This window comes from Solea senegalensis, linkage group LG4, assembly GCF_019176455.1.
Source record: "Solea senegalensis isolate Sse05_10M linkage group LG4, IFAPA_SoseM_1, whole genome shotgun sequence".
NCBI classification, from domain to species: domain Eukaryota; kingdom Metazoa; phylum Chordata; class Actinopteri; order Pleuronectiformes; family Soleidae; genus Solea; species Solea senegalensis.
This window is the reverse complement of record NC_058024.1, coordinates 9,618,017-9,641,817: the sequence shown is the minus strand read 5'-3', so window position 1 is coordinate 9,641,817 and position 23,801 is coordinate 9,618,017. Positions and strand designations below refer to the sequence as shown.

Sequence of the window (23,801 nt, the reverse complement as noted above, 5' to 3'; positions counted from 1 at the left end):
ATCCTCCCCCACAATAATGAGGATAAAATAGTCGATGTTTTCCCATAAAATCCCCTGATGAGGGACGGTGAATAAAACGCTCTGCTGACTTGGATGTGGCTTCGCCTTAAGTGGCTCCTCGACCTCTGTTGAGCTGTGTGGTAAACCTCTGGAGTCTCGCTGTCCCCCCGTGTAGGTATATAACACACCATGGGGTCGGGGTGTGATGTCATAGCTAAAACAGAGAGTGCAGAGTACCACACAGAAACCATCAGAGGCCTAATCCAGTCCAGCAACCCTTGAAACATGAAAGAGAGCAACAGGACAGAGGAGCACAAGAGAATTGGAGCAGCAGCAGGAATGTGTGTATTTATATGTGTGTGTGTGTGTGCGCGCACGCACGCGTGCATGCGGGTACATTACTAGTTGGCAGAGGACAGGAGGCCTCATGTGTTTTTCGTTTGCCCTGTGAACATCCCGTCCACTGAGAGAAGAATGGAGACAGACGCTCTGTGATGCTCATCAGCATTCTTTCTCTTTCAAACACCCTCTCACACCCATACACACACGCACATGCACACACACACACACACACACACAAAGGAAATTACCACGCCTTTTTGCCAAGAGTGTGTCAATCAACCTCCTCAGTCTCCCCTCAAACTGACACATTGACTGATGGCGAAGGGCTTAGAGAGCAGCTAAATGGCTGCTAGCAGGACTACAAAGAGCGAGGCAGGAATCTTTTTAGACCTTCTTTCCAAGAACCAAGCCTCAGTTAACTCTGCCTCAAATGTGTGAGGTCAAACTGAGTGGAGCTCCATCAACACCAGCCTCAGAATTCCTCTCAAATCATACGCAGGAGATTTTTTTAATGTACAGGTAAATCAGTACGGTGTCAGTTTAGTTTTACGTGATATCTGACATACGGAAAAAAAGCGTAACCATGAGGCTTTAACGGCAAGGTGTGTGCAGTGTGTGTTATGGGCAATATTAGTATGTGCTAAGTGGATTTTGTGCAAACGTCCATTCATGTGGTTTACTACAGCCGGTGTTGTTTTGTACTCATGTTATTCAGCTTCATTCCCCCAACCATTAGACAGTAAAACTGCTGAGCCTGGAGCTGCATTTCAATTTATTACACCTCGCCATTTTTATTATTTTTATCACCTCACTTATTATATTTTTATTATCTAACTTTTAATTACCTTAATCTTTTATGTTAAGGCTTTGCTAAGCACTTCATATTCTTAACTTCACACACAGTAGTGTATGTACTTTAACTAGACCATATGCGACTGTCACCTTAAATACATCTCATCAGGGATGAGTGTTGGTAATGTTATGGACGTATGCTGCCAATTTGTTATTGTTTTGTCCCACAATATTAATCTATCACAGATCCCAAAGGAAAAGCTGTCTCTTTTGTCTGCACTGCTGCAGTGTGTAAAACAAACTGACAATAAACCTGATTTGATTTGATTTGATTAAGGTGTGCAGCACTTGAGTCCAAGACAGATTTTCCCTACAGGGACAATAAAGTTAAGTGTTGTATTATAAAGTTCTGCATACGCAACATACAGTATGGATGTATTGGATACAAACGCATGCATTTCTAATGTATAAATAGAACATTTAACCACATACAGTATACATTAAGGCAGCGTTTGCCAAGTGGAAAATATTTTTCCTGTAAAGCCGTAGTTTAAAGCTTGGGAACCATGAAACGGGTGTAGCTCTGTTGTGGCTGATCTGATTTATAAGGCTTTTTGACAAATTGTATCAAAATCAAAATGGAGGGACAGTGGTGTAGAATTAATAGCCATCCGTCTTTCATTTGGGAATCATAATCACTCCCTGGTGTTGCCTTAAATAGATGCAGTCACTTTGCCTCTATTGCTGCAACGCAAAGTTTTGCAACAGCCGTGCTCAGTTTGACAGGAATCTGTCATCATCACATAGTTTTTCAAATCTGACTGAAACTCATTAGCTTTTTTTTTCTCTCTGTTGCTCTCTCTCTCTCTCTCTCTCGCTCTCTCTCTCCCTGCAGGTGGGTGCAGAGGAAGGTAAAGGCTTCAATGTGAATGTAGGATGGACAGGAGGATTAAACCCTCCCATGGGAGATGCTGAGTACCTGGCTGCATTCAGGTAATGATTCAGTTGAACCTGCCTCCATGTTGTATCTTCCGTATCATCTTTCGTGCTTTAGTGCGTTGCATTTTACAATCTAGTTAGAGGAATGGGAAGTATGTTTCTCTGACCTCTTGTGCAAACTCTTCCAGTACAAATTCTAACTTAATTCTGTCAATAATGGGTGCAGTCGGTAGCTGGCTGTTAAGCTGCTTTTGGTTTTTGCTCACCTTGGTAACAAAACACATGTGAGCCCGGTGAAGCTGTTCAGAATGTTATCCTTTCTCCTCCCTCCTAAAAACGATTATTCAACCTTTAAATCAAATGTCTGTCAAGAGTTGATCAGTCTATGTGTGAAACTGTGATAGTGTAAAATATGTGCAACAGCAGCCACTAGTGTTTGAAACAGGTACTGTATTCCCAATTCAAAACATTGTGGAGCAAAGTTTCCAAAGTTCCCACTCGGAATGCACAAAATTATCGGCTCAGTATCAGCAGATATTGGCTTTAAAATGTGTTATCGGATATCGATAATATTCTTTTAATTTCAGTTTTTAGTTAGTTTTGACTTTTTGTTTTTAAAATGAGTTTGTTTTAATTACTTTTTAGAGTGGGTTTGCTATTTTTTTTTTGTTTGTTTTTTATCCGTTTTAGTGTTAATGTTGAGTTTTTTGTATTGTTATTATTATTATTATTATTATTATAATACATATATATCCACATATATAACTATTTATGTGTATATCTATAAATACATATGTGTATGTATATATATATATGTATATATATATATATATATATATATATATATATATATATATATATATATATATATATATATATATATACATGTACAGATGGACTTAATTGATTCCAGACTGTGAAATAGTTCTGTTACATCAGCAAATACTTAAATATCCACTGAATGAGAGAGGGAGAGCGTCAGCTAACCTTGGCTGAAGCTCCCTGTATGGTTCCTTGTCCAGGTGAAAACGAGCCACACCAGCATCTGTCTTCAACTTCCTACCCACTTTTTCAATCGTCTACATTTGAACGTTTCTCCACTACAGAGCCTCGTTTGGCCTCTCATCTGGCTGGGACATTTTTGAGAGGGGTAGTGAGGCCTTTAAGGTTCAGAAATGTTCAGAATTTCTGACCCATAGCTGCACCTCGCTGTGTTTCACTAACTCTTCTGGCAGCCAGTGTGTCCAAGTATTACATTCTATTTTATTGGGTCGGTGGTGCAGAGGACCAAAACAAAAGAAGAAAAAAGATAAACATAGTTTGTGAGCCACAGATGAAAATATAAAGTGTGAATAAACTGGCTGCATTATATCAGTGAAGCCATATTTTAATTTAATATGCTTCCTTAAACTCTGATGACATATGCTGGTAATTTTATGACTTAATACGGTTAAATTCTTACATAACGTACCCTTGAGCCAGTTAAGTTAATACAATTTTTAAAATTTTATTAGCTTTTTATAAAAACAGAGAAAATGGCCAAGTCAAGAAGAAGCATAAAAGTTTTTTTGTTTTTTTTTTAATGATTATTAGGTAAATTGGGTTTTTTCTACCAGACTGAATGAAAAGTGTGTGTGCCAAGAGAATAAACAGTGAGCCCTTATTTTTCTCCTCCTGCGTTTACCCCACTCTTAGAGTTTGGACGTCCTAACTTCACATCTGCACTGAAAACAACGCTCAAGTGTTGTGTAGTGTAATAATAGAACGTGGTCAGCATCTCAAGTAGCTTTTATACCTGATTCCTGATTTCCTCTGAAACGTGGTTGGCAGCAGTCAAGGTTACGGTGATAGTTCAGCTTTTTTCAAGTGTGGCTGCATGAGACACCGACACATAGTCAGTGCAGACTGCGCTGAGCATGCCCCCTGGTGGCCTTTTGTGCTGAGAACAGCCGTAACAGGACTGTTCACTGAAGTCATGACAAATATTCACCTCTTATATCTTACTATTAGACTGAAGCCTGGAAACAGAAGCTTGTGTCACTTTGTGACCGAACACTCACAACATCAAATTCAATAGAGAAAACCAGCAATTTTTTATCACAGCTCACAGAAGTTGCTGATCCAATAGAAAAGTGTTACTTTATGACTTCTGTGTTTGACATCCTTTGATTAGATTTACCTCATGCCACAAAGTCACCAAAACAAGCAGGAATCTCTGGTATTTTCCAACATCTGTGTCTCCATGAGATAAAAACACTGACACTAAACTTATTTTTAAGATATCTTACTTAAGTAGGTGTAGATTCTATGAGGTGAGTCACATGTCCCCATTGGCAGCCATGTTTTCAGTGAGAGCCAGCGTCCGTGTCTCAGGCTGGTTCTCAGAGCAGAGGGCACACACAGAGCAGTCAGTGCTGACTTTTCCTAAGTACCTCAAAAAAAAAAAAAACACACTTCACAAAACCCAAACTATCACTTGAAGGCTGTACAACTTTGTTCAATGGCTTAAACACTACTGGTTTTAAAAAGGTTTAAAACTCAAAAACAACACACACACCAATATGTTTGGGAAACACACCTTCTCTCTTCCTCACTTTCCATTTGGTTGAAGCGATTTTCCGGAATGAACTTTGGTTCTGCTCTGCACTGTAATGAACTGTGTTTCTATCCACAACATTGGCTCGCCACCAGATGATTAAAAAGTATGCGAGCTCTTCATGGTGCTGCGTGCAGCACACACAGTGGGTGGCCCCTCGTCAAAGGAAAGATGCTAATGAGCTAACCCTTACTGGTAAAATCCATACACCCAATAGGCAGACTTGGAAACACTAAGTCCAGTGTTTACTGGAGGCCTGAATGCCAATTAAGAGACAACTGGTTCTTTCCTGTGCAGGCGTCTGGTTTTGGTATTTTTTTTTATTCAGTTTGGGAAATGGCAAGTGTTTTCATGTGTAAAACTTCCTCAGTTAACCACACTACAGTATAGAAATTTTTCCCTATATCAAAGCGCTGTGGTGGCGTGTCCTGGTGGTCCGGTGGTTTGAGGCCTATACCGTGTAGCTGTCATGTCCGTGATGCATATCCAGCCAATGACCTTTGTCACATGTTATCATGACGAACAACCCTATATTAACTGCCACTGCCAGCTGTCTTATAAAGAAAGCAGTTAGAGATTTAGGATTTTTTTTTTTTTAGTAAGAAAAATGTTTGATAGATCACAGCGAGAATTTCTGCACAAACAAACGCTGTCATCATTCTGGGGCTGAGCTGGTGCGGGTAAATGCACACACGACACACTATACAGACTCAATTGAACGCGTGATGAATTCACTTTTATGCCCGCTAAGTCTTGCCATTTCTCTAATTCATTGTGAATATATGATTTCAACAACACAGTCTTCCAGATTGTGTGTTTTCTTTGGATGGGACAGAATAACAAGCTGGATTGTAGCGGCTTCCTCTCTGCATTTTGGTGTATTAGTGACAGGATTAATACTGTGGCTGAGATGAGGCTGTGGGACATGAGTACAATCAGGAGAAAGCTCCGATGCAGCGAGATTAAGTATAATGATGCTGTGTGTGGAGGATTACTAAAGTGGTCAGAACAGTGTAATCACCGGTAGCACCGCACACACGTAACATCCCGCTTCCAAAAGAAGAGGATGCGTATGTGTCTATTTTAGCCCTTGAATAATATGGATGGGTGCATGCACATATTTCCATGTGCACTTCTAGGTGGCTACTGAGAAATGACAGACTACGAAGGAGAGGAGAATACAGCAGAGGAGAGGGAGAAGAAGTGGGGGGTGCATTGTTAGGGAATCCAAAGGCGGCGTAATTAGGCCCAATGGATCCCAGATGGCTGGCTGTCAGTGACGTGAGAAGAGGGACGAGCTCCTAATAGGAACCAGACGCACACAAGCGCCTTTGAACTGCCGCTGAGAGAGAGAGAGAATCAAACGCGGCATGGGCCATGCGCTCTTGCTAAATAACTGGCAGCGGGAGACGAGAGGAAGTGAGGAGGAGAGCAGAGAAGCGAGGAAAGTGGTCAACTCTAAGTGGAGTATACAGTCTGTGGGCGTCACATCACAGATATGTCAAAGGTCTCATTTTTATCTGCTTGTGTCACTTGCAAAAACAGAAACTCTTCATTATTAGCCACCTACGTAAAGTTTGTGTGACAGTGTTTTTTTTTTATCTGCATATACCCAGGAAAGATTTGCAGCACACACTCGAGCTTCCTTTGTTTCACAGTTGCACACGTTCACACCTGGGAGCTACCCCACCTTCTAGTCTTGGCTGCTAACCAGGAGTGGATCAAGAACGGAGATCAAGCACTTGGAACGCGGCCTTTGATAATTTATCTTTCATCATTTTCAAATGGAGGGAGTTTGCAGTGGAGTAAATGTTTGCAGTTAACGGCCCAGAAAAAAAGCCCAATAACATACACATGTTCCAGTTGCAAATCAATCACCGCAACTTTGCTGTGATTTTTGTAGTTTGAAGGCAACTCAAAATGCTTTTCATTGCAATAATTACATAATAATCTTTCTCAGTCTTTTCTGATATTAAGTCAATTACGCGACGACTTCCTCAATCTCATTATTATATTGTGTTCGTAAATCATGAACACCTGTGGAACACATACCTGAATGTACTGTGCTGGGCAACAGCAGAGCTTCAATTAATGTAACAAAGGACACAGTATTTGGTTTAGAGCATGTTGTTTTCTCTCTTCCTCCCCAGAGCCGTGGTGATGCCCATCGCCCACGAGTTTTCCCCCGACGTGGTGCTGGTGTCTGCCGGCTTTGATGCCGTCGAAGGACATTCGCCATCACTGGGAGGCTACAAAGTCACAGCCAAGTGTAAGAACTCAGTCCGGCCCTTGATTACATGCATTAACAAAGTCTAATGCTCAAAGGTATACAAATGAGAGTTATTAGAAAATTCTTCTACAAAACAAAGGCAGTTATTTTGTTTTCTGTTTGTGTATCTGAGCTCTTTTTTCCAGTTAACATCTGCCTTGTATGAATTGTTGTTTACTTTAACTTTTTAACATGAGGTTTATTTTGAAAAATTGACTCTGATATTAACTCTCCATGACGTTTGAGTGCAGAAAATTAGCACACGGCAACTGACTTGGTGGGACATGTAGTGGAATTGTGCTGCTTTGATTCTTCCTCACAGGGTATGTTCAGGTGAACAAACAGCCTTAAAAGCTGCAGTGTGTGACACAGTGTGTTGTACATGTTATTGCTCTGCCTCTGTTTGGTCGTCATGAACAGAAACAGTGTTGCATTGTTCCTGTGCTGCGTCCTTCATCTGACTAAAGCTATGAGACCTGACTAAGGAAGCATTTGTGTGTATACAGCAGCAGGGCAGGGGTGGATGGGGACAAGAAGAGTTTACTCTGCAGAAAGACTGGGGATTTTTTAACAGTAAAATAAATTCCTGGAACTTTTTGTGCGCACTTCTTTGTGTTGTCAATCATAATCTGTTTTTAGTTGTTTTGCTAACATAAAACAAATCACTTCCTGTATGCAGAATGAGAATGTCACCAGGTGACAGGAGATGTAAACTCTCTGACTTAATGAGCATTGCGTGGACTTATTTGTCAATGTTTTAAATGTAATGGACACTTGTTTAGATTTAAAAGTCACACACTGCAGCTTTGACTGTTTCCAGATCACCACCAAAATCTAATAATTTCTACTTTGGGCTATAATCTACATCACCAGAAAATCTGGTATTTCCTTTTTTAGGTATGCTATGCTCTCAAACAGACAAACAAATAAACAAAAGCAGCCAAAAACATAACCTCCTTGGTGAAGATAATGACTGACCAGTCGATGTGTAGCTCATCCTGTGTATCTGTTTTCAGGTTTCGGCTTCCTCACCCGTCAGCTCATGTCATTGGCTGGAGGTCGGGTGGTGCTGGCTCTGGAGGGGGGACACGACCTCAAAGCCATCTGTGACGCCTCTGAAGCCTGTGTCAGTGCCTTATTGGGCAATGAGGTGTGTGTGTGCGTGTGTGTGTGTTTGAGCTTCACTGATATATTCAGTACGTTCAATCCTTTAAACTCTCACTGTATTCTGGTCTGTGTCCCAGGTGGAGCCACTGTCCCAGTCCACCTTGGACCAGACGCCGTGTGAAAACGCTGTGCAATCACTGCAGAGAGTCATCCAGGTTCAAGGTGAGAAGAGACCTTCAACATAATACAAATACTGACTGACCACTTACTGTAATTAGGTACACCTGTTCAACAGGTGTTCAACCTTTACATTAAGGCAAATATCCAGTCAGTCAATCACATGGCAGGGCAGGGCATGTTTCCAGGGAATGGTCCGAAAAACAGAAAATATCTAGCGAGCAGCAGTTCTCTGGGTGAAGCTGTCTTGTTGATGACAGAGGTCAGATGAGAATGAAACTGGCTCAAAGTGAGAAGATCTCACTCCTGCCACTTCATTAGCTGTACTGTGTACCTAATAAAGTGGCTGGTGTGTGTGTGTATACACTTGGACATCTTTAATAGTTTCATGCTGTACTGAGTCTAAAACAAAAAAAGCTTTCTTTATCTAACCTGTAATTCTCCTTTACTCTCACCTTCATTCATCAAGTGTCTCTTAATTCAAACTGGGTTACCACAGAGTCTTGAAATCCTTGAAAGTTTGTGAATTTCTAATTTGCCCCAATAAACATGAAAGTGGTTGAATTGTTGATATGAGATTCCATGCAAAACAATGAGACACAGCAAATTATGCGATGCCTGGGAAATGCAAATTCCAATGAAGATTACAAAGACTGGCTTGCACAAGATCCAAAGGACATTTACTTGACCAGATGCAGAGTGTGTAAATCAATAAAAGTGGACGCCATGGGCGAGGCGGCATCTTAGGCTTTGTCAGCACATTCAGTCCTTGAATTATAGGGAATTGGTCCTGGAAAGTCCTTGAATTTGGTGTCAACCAAGGTCAACCGTTTGTGTGTATACAGCAGCAGCGCAGAGGCGGGTGGAGACGAGAAGCATTTATTCCACCATTTGTTTTTTTTTTGAGCAGAAGAATTAACGTCTGAAGTTTTTTGAAATCACTTCCTGTGTGCAGCGCGGGACTGTTGCCGGGCATCACAAGATCTAACCAGAGCTGAGAAACACAGAGAGCAGAGAGTTGTGTGGAGCTGATCGACTTAATCAACATTTGACAATAGTTTGAGTCTTGAATGGACATTTGTTTATGTTTAAAAGTTTTGCACGACAGTTTTAATATCTACTTGTCACAGTTGACAAGAAACAGACACACATCACAGCAAAGTTGCTGTCAAGACACTGTAAAAACTTCAGCTGCATTGAAATTAGTTAAAAGGCTTTTTCAAGGCCCAGTGTCTAAGATTTAGGTGACTTATGATTTTCATTTGGCAGAAATTGAAGATAAATGATTTAAACTTAGTTTTTCCTTACGTTTTCATGTGTAGAGTAACATGAGACTTCAACAATCATTCTAAATGAATGCTACATTTTACACACTGTACCTTTACATATAAGATCAACCTTTTTTTTTCATGAAACAATTAGAATTAGCACAGTTGTTATTGGCTGACGTTTTTATTTGAAGACGAGATCAAAGAAAAGCACCAGTTGCTTTTGTCCCAGCTAAGAATCTTCTGCCAGTATTTCACATCAAAACATTTGTGATTTGACAAAAACAAATTGAATTGAATATTTGTTAAGTGTGGGAAAATTAGAGGTTAATCAGCTGAAATTCACAGAAGTGATTTTTTTTCTCCCCCCGTTTCCACAAGCTGTCGAGCAGAATTTCACCTTCACGTTCCGATTCACGTCCGTTTTAGTCTTTTGATTTTTCCACTTAGCAATCTCTCCACTGTCTCCTCATCAGTCCTGGTCATCTCTCCTCCTTTACATCCCTGTCTCCCATCCCTCCCTCCAGCCATCCCACACACAGACCACCACACTCACACACACACACACACACACACACTCTCACACACACACGGTCCGCCCTGGCTCCAATTATCTTCAAACACTTCTCTGGCACACGACCTTCGCAACATCCCCTCCTGATTGCGCGCAAATGTTATCCCAACCAAATTAGATTAATTAAAAATATTTGCAAAGCCACAAGAATGTTAAGCCCATAATTTAGTCCCCGGGTGAAATACATGCGTGTTGCATGCACAGCCAGAACACACACATGCTCTGCTTATAGACAAACATATTTTGCAAACACTGATTGATTTTTTACTTCCACCGTGTGTCACGGGACTCGGGGCCACGAGAGCTGCAGAGAAGAGATTGACTTTGAGTTTAGGTTTTCTGATATAATCGACATGGATTTTCTGACCGCGGGCTGTTTATACCACAGTCAATGCTCATATTCACATCAAACAGCTACAACTGCTGGATCAAACACCAAGTAGTGCTCTTTTATTAATGCAGTGCAGACACTTTCCCTGAAGGAACCATTCAGGAGGAAAACAACACTGAAATACCAACGGCTGAGGCCATTAATCTTCCCCTCTCCTATTTCCTCTGTTCCATCCCTTCGCTTCCTGCAGGTGAATACTGGCAGAGTGTGAAGGATTCGGCCAACACTGTGGGCCTGTCCTACCTGCAGGCCCAGAGACGGCGGCTGAGACGAGACTCGGACAGCGAGGCTGTCTGCGCCATCGCCTCGCTGTCCATGGGAGCCCTCATGTCTGACAGGTAAAGGCACATTCATAAACTGTGTATGTACAAATGTACCATTCTTAACCCTCTTATGACCGTCATGATGTTGAGGCCACCTGGATTTATTTTTGATTTTATGGCTGTAGAATTGTCAAAAAATTTTCAATGAAAACTTTTTCCAAGATAATTTTCACTTTCAATATCTTATTCAACCGTAGAGGAATTACGGTGCTGAGAAGCTGACGTCACAAATGTGTGACTTGTCTGTTACACGGTTACAAGTCCTGAGGGCTAATGACGTATGAAGTATATGGGCACAAAGCTCTGTTTCTCTGCTTTCCGGCATCCGTCCATTCATCTTCTACTGCTTTATCCTCCACATGAGGGTCACTGTGGGGTGCTGTGTTCCCATCACAGCTGACGTAGGGTGAAAGTCTGGATCACACCCTGGACAGATCGTCATTTTCTACATATCACAAACATCCCTAGGAGTTATGGTAATGAGAAGTGCGCCTGCCAAATCCTGTCAGCATGGTAACAGAAGGTTTAAACAAAGTCACATTTTGAAGCCTCCAGATTCATAATTTGACCAGTGCCATGACAACCAGAAGTTCAACCAGACATCTACTGACAGCTGTCAGTCACACTGGCGTCCACTCATATGTGTCATGCTTTATTTTTTAATATTCCACTAATGGGAACATAATTTACATTTGCTTTTAAACATCAAATCCTTGTGAACTGAAAAATGGACGATAATATCAGTAGATATGCGACATATATATTGATAAAAGAAGACACTTTGGTCCCCCTCTCACACAGCGTCCCCCACATACACCCACACACGGAATGCAGCACCAACAGATATTCCATACATCTGGCAGTTAATCACATCTATCACACATATGGGGACATGTGTGATCGAAAAAATCTGCTGCACATAGATGAATGAGTGCTGTATGAATGTGTGAGTGACAAAGTGTAAAGTAGCTTTGAGTGATCAGGCACTAAAAGTAAAGAAACTCGACAGGTGACTAACTCCCACTTTGACGTTGTTTGGATAAGAAATTCAAAAAGTTATTCACCCAGAAAGACGTTGCAACCAGTGGAGTCTCCCCCTGGTGGCCAACTGCCACTTCCGCCCTATTTCCTGAGCATTTTTATTAAATGCCTGTGGTCGTATTGAATATTTCCTGCTGCAGTAAATACACAATAGTGTTTTTATGTGCCAGGTTTCATTAAAACTTTTTTTCTTCTCTTGGTTATTTTAGGAAACAGCCCGAAAAACTGACAAAGAAAAGTGATTGTCTCTGAGAAGAAGCCTCATAACTGCTGCCTTCAACCAAGCCTCAACGTACACACACACACACACACACACACACACACACACACAGTGATATGCATTGGACCATCAGTGGAACCAGATGTCCTCCTCAGTTCAACCACTGTATCCACCGCCTCACAAAGACTCCTCCACCTGCTTTTACTACTGGCTGCAAAAGTCTGACAACTCTGATTCAGAAACACACACACACTGAGGAACAGACCGACTCCTGGACAACGTTCATATTCTCCTCAAGTCTCCACAAAGGCTCTGCCTCAGGGAGACGTTGCACACTGAACTAAGAGAACCTTGAAAAAGGAAGACGTCCAGACGGAGGCAGATTAATGAAGGATGTTTAATCGTGTAGCATTTGGAGCTGGCAGCGACAACACACACAGCTCTGTGACTTTGAGCGTTCACCTCGTTAACAATTCCCCAAAAAAAAGACTCTACACACTGTTGTAACCTTCACCTGGGCTTTCAGTCACCCAGAGCGGGAAGAGTTTTCTCTGCACGACTCGATTGTGAGAAGAAGAAGAATCTCCATTTAAAGCTGTGGTGCGTAACTTTTATATACCAACAAATGTCAGTTACATTTACACAACTCTCTTTGTTTCTCAGTGTAGTGGAGATTAGATTTTGTGTCACACGACGACATTCCCAGGAAGTGATTTGATTTATGTGAAGACAGACGGAGGCAACAGCGACAATATAACCGCCCACTGTTTATAAAGATGGGACGTGGGCTTCCCATTTGAAAATTGACGTCCATAGACGCGTCTCGTCTCCACCCGTCCCTGCAGCGCCGCTGTATGCACACAAACGCTCCCACAAGCCGGTCTGATAGTATTGCTTGACAAGTTGACAAAGAGAGAGCCTGTTTCCAGATGAAGGACGCGGCACACGCATCATGTGATATCACTTCTGGTCTCGAAGACCAAACAAAAGCAGAATCATAACGTCGACAGCAAAGTTACACACTGCAGCTTTAAAAAATGCGTCCCACTGTGAAGATGTCACTCGTCCACATCTGACCACGAGGATCAAAATGAAGGAGAGGCGTTTGCACTGTACTGTTGTGCGATGTGAACTGGACACGAGAACGGAGACGATTGACAGCAGTCCGACGTCTCATTTTCCCTCATATTTTGATCTCATTTGATCATTCATTCATTTGACCTATGGCACACATTTTTTTGAACGTCAGCATGACTTTTTCTTCTCCTTCTTCTTCTTCTTCTTCTTTTCCACGAAATCCAGTAATCCAGAGTGAAGCTACAGCGAAGTCTGAGTTACATATGTTTCATATTGTTTTATATGTTCGCATATTTTCTTAACTCTTTTTTTTTGTTTTGTTTTGTTTTGTTTCTGTTTTCTTTTATTTCCCAGTCTGTCAGGCGAGCGCATGCAGCGAGATCTTAGGTCCTTGCAGTTGTTTGTTATTGTTGTTGTTGTTGTTGCTGTTGCTGTTGTTGCTGCTGCTCCCGGGCAGACGGACATGAGAAGACGTGTCACAAGTGCATCTCACATACAAACGTATAGACATACTGTAGTTTGTGTTTCACTGGAATATCAGGGTCAGGGGGAGAAACTTCATGTCTGCGGAGAGATTAGTCACACGTCAGCAGAGACGACGCTTCAGTGCAGAGCGCTCACACGTCGTCTCTGTCTGGAGTCTGACATCTTGAAATGTGACACATCCAAAGCCACATTTTCTTTTATGACAATCACACAAAGTGCACTTACAGTACGTTGCCCTCAGGACGGGGAGGGTCCAGTGTTTCTACCTGTGGATGAGCATTCCTGCTGTATCTTCTCCATTCCTTTTATACATGTATTATTTTTTCCAACAAGGATAAAGTGACCAGCCCCCCTCATTTTTTAAAAATGTTTTATTATAGTGGCATCGCTCTGTTTATTGTCAGCGCTGTTTTAGCTTCCTACGACCAAACATGTTGATAGTTGAATATCCCCACTGTGCAATTGGACACAGGTTAGGCACGACCAAAGCTTATGAGAACAATGTGCCGTCGTTCAAGGACTGGCATGGCTTAAAGAACTTCAAAGCCTTTTGAAGAGTTTGTGAATGTTTCCTTTTTTTATCCAAACAGTTGAACAGGATGAATTTATATAAACAAATTCATTTCTTAGGATGAAAAACCTACTCCGCTTTTATTTACACATTCATATTCCGTCTTTGAAGTGATCTTTGCGTGTCTAACACAATTGTGATGGTGCTATAGTTTTTTGGTTTTTTTTCAAGTACAATGTTTTTTTTTTTATGGTTTCTTTCCTTATGTTGCGATGTGTGTGTGTGTGTGTAACTGTGTGTAACTGTCAAATATTTGTTCATCTAATGAAAATGTGACAATGTATCGCAGGAAGACAGAAAAATCGGTTTCATCTCCGCGTCACGTCGAGCGGAGCGGTCCCACAGAGGAGACGGAGACCTGATGTAGCTCATGTCTTATGTGTCGTCTTAAATAAATTATTTTTGTATCTGATCTTAAACAAAAAATCACTTCCCCCTCATACTTTAAGACCAAAGTATCCGCATGTGCCTTGTGTCAATGCTGACTTACCTGAGTGAAGGTAGCCCTGTCTGATTGTTTTCTGTACAGTGTACATAATGATTTATTGTGTTTGTTTGTCTCTCTTTTGTCTTTTCTACTATTTTTTTTGTTTCCAAAAAAACTCCTCAATAAAGGTAAATTATATAGATTTGAACAAGACGATTATCAGTTTTTTGCCTCCAGTCTGAAGTGGTGAGGTGTGTTTAATGTCGCGTATGGTGCGTCATGATCACAGTATCGCTCTCATACATGGCAACAAAAAACATTTATTGTCCACAGGAAGTGACATAACGAAGAGGATCAGAAGAAAAATGCAAAAGGACAAAAACAAAACAAAGCACGATCAAACAGTACTTAAGACGATATAGATATAGAAGAATCTTTTACAGCGTCATCACTATGCCACATTTTTTAACATCCTTCATTGAAACTAGTCGCCATTGAAGCTGCAGGGAGTAGCGGACGTACACTTGTTTGCGCGCTATAACACAACTTTCTGCTGCACACTCGCAGGAACAAAAAAAAAAGAAAGAAAGAAAGACTGAAGTTAAACCGAACAGACGTTGAGTAGTGGCTGAGCTGTGATTAGTGGTTAAGTCATTTTCACGTGGACATTTTTCATTAAAGCCAAGTATAATGCATGAGAAGCCTGCTTGAAATAATACAGTGTGCATACACCAAAAAAAATTCACAACCTCCCCCCCCGACACACACACACACACACACACACACACATACAATACACGGCAAGCAATCCAGTTACTACAGCACGACAACAAAGGCGAAGATTCCTCGCGCTCTTCTTCTTTTTTTTCTTCTTCTTTTTTTTCCCAGAGCCAGAGCGATTAGCTTATTAGCATTTTAGCTGTAAACATTCATTGGCTGTGACCGCCCTCTAACCATGACTGTGCCATTATCATTAGTCATCCTAATGTCTTCTCTAGCAGTGAGTCATCCTCGTGAACGATGGCAATCACGGCGTTACCCAAGGCACTCGAACCAGCAGCCATTTTGTTTCATTGTCTCCGCAGGCCAGCTGTTTGTTTGTTTGTTTCTTTCTTTGTTTGTTTGTCTTGTTTGTCGTCATTCAAAATGTTCAGAACTTGACTCGGACTGTCCCGTCTCCCCGCCAGTGTTTCAGAAACACTCGGGCGAAAAGTGTTGCAGTCAAGGATACACCTCGGGGTCATGAGTTGAGCATGTGTCCAGAAAGAAAAGAGGGAAAAACATGTTGTTGTTTTTTTTTTAAAAAAAATAAAAGAATGAAAGAAAGAAAAAAAAAGGAGGGGATGGATGTCGAGGCAGGGGCAAATTTCTACGACGAGTGATGAGAAGTTTCCATTTGTTGGTATTCTGCAGAGATGAGAGACACAGATACGTTAGCAGTCAGACAACGAGACCAGTGTGAAGACAAACTGACAAACTGACACAAAATCCCAGCAGCTCTTTAATCTCTTTAATCTCTTTAATCTCGACGTCTTGTGTTTTAATAAACAAACATGGGATTTCTTTCTCTTCTGCTTTTTTTTTGTCTGTCTGTGACACAAGGGTCATGCTGGGTGTTCAGCGTCCATCACATGACTCTGATGTACAGACTGACGGACATCATTTTTTATTTTTTGTTTTGTTTTAAAGGACTGAAAAGGAAAGCTGTCTTCTTTTGCATTCATTTGTGTTTTGTTTTTAATTTTGTTCACCATGTTTACATTCAGTCATTTCATAACGCAGCTCTTTTTCTTAGCTTTTACAGTTGTTACTTATATTAATGGCATCTTTTTCATCATATACTTGTATTTAATGTGAGCGTACAACACTTTGTGACACCGTGTTCTTCTTAAAAAGGGCTTTTATAAAAACTGGTCGCTGCAGTGTCCACCCTGACTGCCTTTGGATTTCACTCTGATTCACTAATACATTTCATGTGTCTATTTTGTTTTTGCATTTGTGTGAATGTTTGACAGACCCTGATGCACTTCAGTCGTGACGCTGTTTTTTTTTTTGTTGTTGCCTACGTGTCAGAGCAGAAATGACTCGTCCTCATGGCGCTGTGTCCCTGCAGCTGTTTGACGAAAGCCAACGCATACACAAACTGTACATGCACACAGCAAAAACCCTTCCACCTGCACTCACACTCACACTCTCCAAAAATAAAAGATGAATATCAGAAGCCACAATTTCTGGATGAGGCTTTAGAAAAAAAAAAAAAAAATGGCAGATGAGCCGCAGAGGACTTTACATCTGGTACCAAATCAGTCCAGAGTGAGAGCCAGAGACTTGATATGAGCACAAGAACTTCCAGCAGATCATCATCATCCAAACTGTAAAACACACACACTCAGTAAGAGAGACACGGCAGAGCCAGAGGTTCCGGCAGAGTGACAGGCATTTTGATTGTAGCGTAAACAGAAGGGGAGAGAACTGTGTTGTTTCTTTTTCCAACTCAAACAAAACAATCCTCTCCTCCTGACAGTCCCATGACGAGCCAGACACACACATGTCCTTCAGTAACGCTCGTCATGAAAGTTCCACACTTCTTCTACACTGGGAGTACGACTTATTAGGTGCACTTGTACTTTCCCTGGCGTCACATAAAACAATTATCCAGTTCATTTCCCTCACGTCCAATTTCATGAATTGCAGCCTCAAGAATTACAGGTGAATTAAAAGTACAAAAAAAAGAATGTTTAAAAAGATTTTAAAAGAAGCAAAATTCCTCGATAGTTTGCACGTCGTGTAAATAACCCTAAAAAAAAAAAACCTCCGGAATGTTTAGGTTCGTACCAGGCAGGCCTTGAGTTTCTTTGCCCCTGCAGAGTTGATGACAACAGGCAGAGCAGTCAAAGTGGGAGATAATAACTACCGCGCTGCGTTCAAGGACACTCGACTCCACCACGTGCAGGGGCCTTGACTTTCGATCCCCATGCAGCACTGGCTGGATCCTCCACGTCGGCTGCAGAGGCCGCTGGAGGTTTAATAATAACACCGAGTGTGGAACACCTGCAGTGTGCACATGGCCGGCAGCTCAAAGTGTGTGTGTGTGTGTGTCCTGCACAGTGTAATCATCTATGGATGTGTGTGTGTGCAGTGTGTTTACCATAACCTGATTAAAAGTGTGTATCCACTGCACAGTTTTCTGCACCTTGTTCTACTTCAACTCCAACTCGCTTCTTAGGCCGTTAAAGGTGCAGTGTGTTCAACAAAAAAACTTTTCACGCTTTAACGTGAACTGTTGAAGTCTCGCGTTGCAGCTGAATGTCCCTCACCTCTGAAACTTTGTAGCCTTCAATTAGCATCAAAAGATGTTTAGTTTGTCCTCCGTGGGCTACTGTAAAAACATGCTGGTCCAATATGGCGGCCTCCATAATAGCGTTTCCTGATTTAAAAATGAATTGAAAACAACAATAAATACTGTGACGTGACTTTGCACTTAATATAATTAAGCATCATTTTCTGCTCTTTTGTTTCTGCCAAAAATCATTTTACACAAATAGTATAGACTGTACCTTTAAATCAGGACTGCACGTACAAGGGTTTCCTGACTTGTATATATTTCTTTAAGTTTTATAATGCATTAATAAAAAAATATACATATTGATATTACTTGTTAGATACTTAAATGTATTATTTAAAAAAATGAATGACATTTCACTGACAGGTTCCAGCTCCATGTGTCTCTGTAGAAACTGGAGGCAACTTACAAAAATAAAGTTCATAATTTACATAATGTAAATTCTGTTTTTAACTATGTTAAAGCCAACAAGAATATTGAATTAAAGAAACTGCATGCGAGTACAAAAGGTGGCCCCCAACAGCGTTGGTCACCTCTGCATTTAAACGCTCATGTTGTCGCTTTATTTTGAAAGAATCCCTGAGTGCCTTTTTCTCCACTAACCTGTAAGTCTTAGGAAACTAAAACCAGCGGATGAATGAGATAAAAATCGCAGAAACAACAACTGTGAGCGTATTCCTGTTTACTAATCTACAGATGTGTTCACATACACACACGAGCACACGGTAATTAAAGCCCAGAACAAACACACATGCACACACACACACACACACACACCAGTGCACATGTACATGCGCTGACAGGCTCATGTGCCTGACCCCAACCCTGGTACACACACCTTCCTAATACCACACAACTGTTTCCAATCTAAAGGTTCCTGCTTGTCTGGGCCCCGGCGGGGCCTGATTGCACGATACGAGATCCTGAGGAGAGAGAGAGAGAAGGAAAGAGAGAGAGAGAAAGAGGGGGCAGTGGATGGTGATGTGTGTACACTTCTTTCTCTTTTTTCACTCTCCCTTTCTTTCTCTCTTTCGTTCTTTCCTTCTTTCCTTCCCTCCTTTCATGCTGTACCTGTGCACAAATCTGGTGTCTGAAAAAAGCCAGACCCTCTGTGTGGAGTCAGTCCTCCAGAAAAAACATTTGTCATAAATGCATCAGAGCTCTGTCAAACACACGGGACCATGAAGGCCAGTGTGGATTACCAGGGTAATGTGCTGTTATTCATTTCACTTAATAACGGGAGAGTCTTGTTTTTGGGGGGTTATTTATCGCGGCCCTGGCTTCAGTCTTTGTCAGTCGAGGAGTTCATGTGGTTTGGAGACACAGATGTTTGTTACTATAAAAAGTAAATACTCACATGTATATACACACACACACATATATATATATATATATATATATATATATATATATATATATATATATACACACATATATGTACATATATATAGATAGATAGATAGATGGATATTAGCAGAGACATTGGCTCATAAACTGGGTGTGTTTATTTTCATTATAATTTACAAACTCTTTACTGAATCTTTAGTTTTAATCCCCTGGTTTTAAATTAAATAAATTGTATTAGTTTATTTTCCGTGAACCATTCTACAAAAGTGACAAAACTAATTATTTTCATATGTATATGTATATATATATATCATTTTTACATTTTTTAAAAAAGATATTTTATCATAAAACTTTTGTTACTCAGAAAATTTCTGCGTGAACAACATAACATTCATAATGTTTGACAAAATCTATTTGTAAAAAATACATTTCACTTTTTTTTTGTAATGTTTATATGGACTGATCCTGTTGCATTTAGATAAATTATCTTTTTTTTAAATGACTTAATTAACTCAGACACTTGTATTTTTTTATTAAAAATGTTTCCAAATACTAAAGACCACAATTCTTGTCATATTTGCAGAGAAATTAAAGGTTTACGTAAGTGGATCATGATTTTGTTTTCTTAAAAGTAAAACAAACAATTAGATCTTTAGTTTTTATTATTATTATTTTATTATATTATATAACGGTGAGATGCATTTTTCACAATAAAATATCTAAATCTAAATGCTGAACATGTTTTATGCAATTGTTTGTGCTTTTAACGCAGTGTCATTTATTTGTAAGAAAATGTACTAAATCTAACGTTTTAATTCATTTTTGTTGTTTTTATTTTAGTTTATTTTTTTCTCTTTTCAAACAGCTTAGCAGTACGTTTGATGTCGAATGAGAATGTTGTTTTATTACTATTCCAAACTTCTTCTGAATAAATAGCAGTTTGGATGAGACGTGTCCATGCACCGGTGACATGGGACACAGAGCAGCGTGTACATGTTTGTAGCGTGTTGTGTGCGTGTTCAGTGTCTCTGTGTTTGCATGTTGTGTCCATACCTGAGGGGCTGCAGTGGAGCGTCTGGTTGCACTGGACTAAACTGTGGGACTGACAAGAGGAGAAGAGTGGAAACATTGCAGAAGAACAGGCTGAGCTGTGAGGAGCTTTAGGAGACGGAGCAGGATGAGAAACATATGCAAAAGGTTTTGAGATAAAAGGGACTGAGATTGCACCAAAAAAAAGGCATGAATTCAGAAGTTCAGGGGTCAGGAAATGGGCGCAAACACAGACAGAGGTGGTGGGACGGAGATGAGGACACGAGAGGATTTAGGAGAAATAATTGAGGGGGTTCTAGTGGCTGGTGGACATGGCCCAGGCCCCTTCCATCCTCCAGACGGAGAAAGCGTAGCTGAGTCTTTCGTGGGCCAGGTAGTTGCAGCTGGCCAGCTTGGCGTCCATCTCGTCACTCTGCAGCACCTGGTAGAGGAAGTCGATGTAGCGTGACGCCAGCTTCAAGATCTGGATCTTGCTCAGCTTGTCTGAAGGTAGCGTGGGGATGATCTTGCGTAGAGAGGCGAAGGCGTCGTTCAGGGACTGAGTGCGTTGACGTTCCCGCACATTGGCTATGACACGTTGAGAGTGGAGGTCCTCAAAGGGCTGATCCGGCCTGGGGCCCAGCGACGTGGAGGCCAGTGACACGACTGTCGTGGGGCTTTTCTTCACCCTCTTCGGCCCGGCAGGCAGCAGGCTGGTGGGGCTGCCGGTGCTGCTCTCCTCTGCCTGACCGAGACTGTCCTTCTTGGGAAACGGGGAACGCTTTCGGTTTCCTGCTTGGAGACCCTTCTTCGATCCTCTCTCCAGTTCCTCTTCGCTGGCCCCCAGTCCTCCTTCAGGGGAGTTGGTGCAGGAAACCTCTTCTCTCATTGTATCTTCCACCAAAGACTTTCACGTCTCCACTGCAAAAACAACACACAGCACGGCTCTCTTTTCCGCTGCCTCTGTTCTGCAGATGGCTTCAACAAACCTGAGCTTGACAAGCGTTTGCAGCTAAAGTCTTTCCCTCCGTCAAACAAAGTTACGGCTGCTGAAGCTCCATCTGATTGGACGTGGCTGTGGCGGTCCTGTTTCCTGGTTATCTTGATAGCTTTGTCACTTTCACATTCTCCTCTCAGCCCTGGCAGACAGTATAACAACAAACCATCTGACAGGCAGGTCCACCTCCACCTCTTTTATACCTAACGCTAAGCCAGCGCCTGCGGGCACTTCTCATTGGCTCATCGAACTTCCAGAGGGCGAGGTCCGTCCCGAGGAAGGCAGGAAAGCAGGAAGTGAATGTTTGCTGGGCGGGTGATGGGGTAAGGGGGTAAGTGGTGCTCTCAGCCAATAAGAACTGCGGTGTCTAATGTTGCAGAGATGTCTGAAGCTTTATGGGTTCCAGATTTGGGCTGGAGCGTCAGTCCACATGCAGCCCTGTGTCTGCATTCTTGTTTGTCAATTCATTGTCAGGACAGAAATCATTAGAAACCGAAAGCTTTAGCTTTAATGTTAAAATACTACTTTAATGTTATATTTATATGACTATACCTATATGGTATTTTAATGAGTACACATTCCTAAAACCGCTCTTTTTACAAGAAACGTGCCGCATAAAAGTCGTAATTCACACTGTAATGATGGAGTGATGCGGTGCTAAATCTTTTTCACATTTCTACTCCAGCATACGAACAAGCACGAGTTCTCTCCAAATTTTATCGGCCACGGTCTTTGCTGCGCTGACAACACGGACCCAAGTCATTGAAAACACAGTGGATTAAGACTACGGGAGGATTTATGGGTTAAAATAATGCGCTTTATGATGTGGAACTTATGTTTATAAATGGCATAAAGGATCAATTTTTTCCATGACAGCTGGTAAATAAATAAATAAAAGGATTGTCCATAAATCTGTTTGTCCAAAAGTGACTTTGTGAGAGCTGAATCAATCAAACCTGTTGACACCTGACCAGTGCGTGTGTCCGTTCGTAGCATTAAAAGCTTCACTGTGTTACTCTGTTTTGTGTTTTTCTTGTCAAGCAAAACTATCAGATATGACTGAGGGAACTGGTGTGTGTGTGTGTGTGTACACCAGCACAGGAAGGACAATTTATCCCATCAAACTGATGAACGAGAGGGTTTTTTTCAGCAGAAGAATTCACTACTTTGTGTTTTCAGCGCCACTGATTTGAAGCCATTTTTCAGGTATCTGAACTTTGCTCGAGTATTTGCTCCTCTGACGACTTTCTTTTACATTTTCACCCAATATTTGAATAAAAACATCTGTACTTACTTCCTGCTGCTCACATTCTCAAAACAGACTTGCCTTGCTCTGCCTTGACATAAAACAAATCACTTCCTGTGTGCAGTGAGAGACACGTGGACCTGATAGCCTTGCATTTCCTCTTGCGCACACATTTCTGCAGTCACACAAAAATACATCCAAATGTACGTTAAAATAAAATATCAAATACCCAACGAATAAATGTAACAAAAAATAAACTGCACAATACAGCAGCCACACCATGTATCAAAATAAAATACTCTCTCTCTATATATATATATTTATTTATCTTTTAAATACTTCAATATTTTCAATATCTCATGTTGTTGCAGCACAAAGTAGTTAAGACATTGAGGTAAAAAACAATAACAAAACTACACCACGTAGTGGCTTACTGATAACATCCTATGGCTCAGTGGAAGGGAATTGGGCCCAATCCCACTTGGTCATTGCTAATTGGACGCTCTAAATGTGAGGGTTGCATCAGGACGGGCATCCGGCGTAAAATTCTCTGCCAAATCAAATGTGCGGATCATTCACTGTGGCGACACCGAGAGAGGGAGAGGACAAAAAAACAAACAAACCTGAACGTGATTCTTTGGTCGTTCACAGCCGAGGAAAATCAAACAGTCCTAACTAAATAATAATAGGTTAAATGACCCATCTTCTACAAAGAACACCTAACGTTACACTCAACAGGAAAATGAAAATGATATATTGCAGTGTTAAAACAAACTGTACCTACATTAAGTCTCTCACCTCACATTGAATCAACATCCTGTGTCATCATTTTGACATGTTCATCATCTCAATAAAATACAAACTAAAAAATAAGATTTCCTATTTAAAATACATATTTTTAAATACATGAATCAGAGACACTGCCCATCCCTGCCTGCAGTGTTTTCTCATCAGGATTGTGTCCTCTTTTGTATTCTTGGAGCACTGAGTTGTACAAGTGTGTGGGCACCAGAGAACTTCCTCAGATAATTTTAAACAAGTGTCCATGTTTATCATCTTCTTTGCTGTTTCTTTTGACCGAGAGTGCTCCACCAACTGGACTGGAAGGTGTTGTGCTATAAGGAGCATGTACAGTCTTCACAGTCGTCCTCCTTACGTGGATGCTCCTATGGATGCAGAAAGTATGACCCTGGCCTTGTATTCAAAAGTTACACACCACATTTCTAAACACCTTCCAGC

The 23,801-nt window shown here is 41.2% G+C and overlaps 2 protein-coding genes across 3 annotated transcripts in view; one reads left to right on the top strand and one right to left on the bottom strand.

Moving 5' to 3' along the window:
• LOC122767906 (histone deacetylase 7-like) overlaps nt 1-14,808 on the top strand; it is a 53,998-nt gene extending 39,190 nt beyond the window's left edge. For both annotated transcript variants that reach the window (XM_044023476.1, XM_044023477.1), the window contains exons 20-25: nt 2,030-2,127; nt 6,820-6,938; nt 7,955-8,088; nt 8,183-8,267; nt 10,646-10,793; nt 12,029-14,808. In XM_044023476.1, the coding sequence (XP_043879411.1) occupies nt 2,030-2,127; nt 6,820-6,938; nt 7,955-8,088; nt 8,183-8,267; nt 10,646-10,793; nt 12,029-12,071 (627 nt within the window). In that variant the 3' untranslated portion in view covers nt 12,072-14,808. The remainder of the gene's footprint in view (nt 1-2,029; nt 2,128-6,819; nt 6,939-7,954; nt 8,089-8,182; nt 8,268-10,645; nt 10,794-12,028) is intronic.
• Nucleotides 14,809-15,904: 1,096 nt separating this feature from the next.
• On the bottom strand, nt 15,905-21,503 carry LOC122767907 (twist-related protein 2-like). The gene is made up of 2 exons (XM_044023478.1): nt 20,344-21,503; nt 15,905-16,007 (listed from the first exon to the last, which is right to left on the bottom strand). Exon 1 carries the CDS (start codon nt 21,206-21,208, stop codon nt 20,636-20,638), a length of 573 nt encoding a protein of 190 aa, XP_043879413.1. The 5' UTR covers nt 21,209-21,503; the 3' UTR covers nt 15,905-16,007; nt 20,344-20,635.
• Between the last annotated feature and the right edge of the window lie 2,298 nt (nt 21,504-23,801).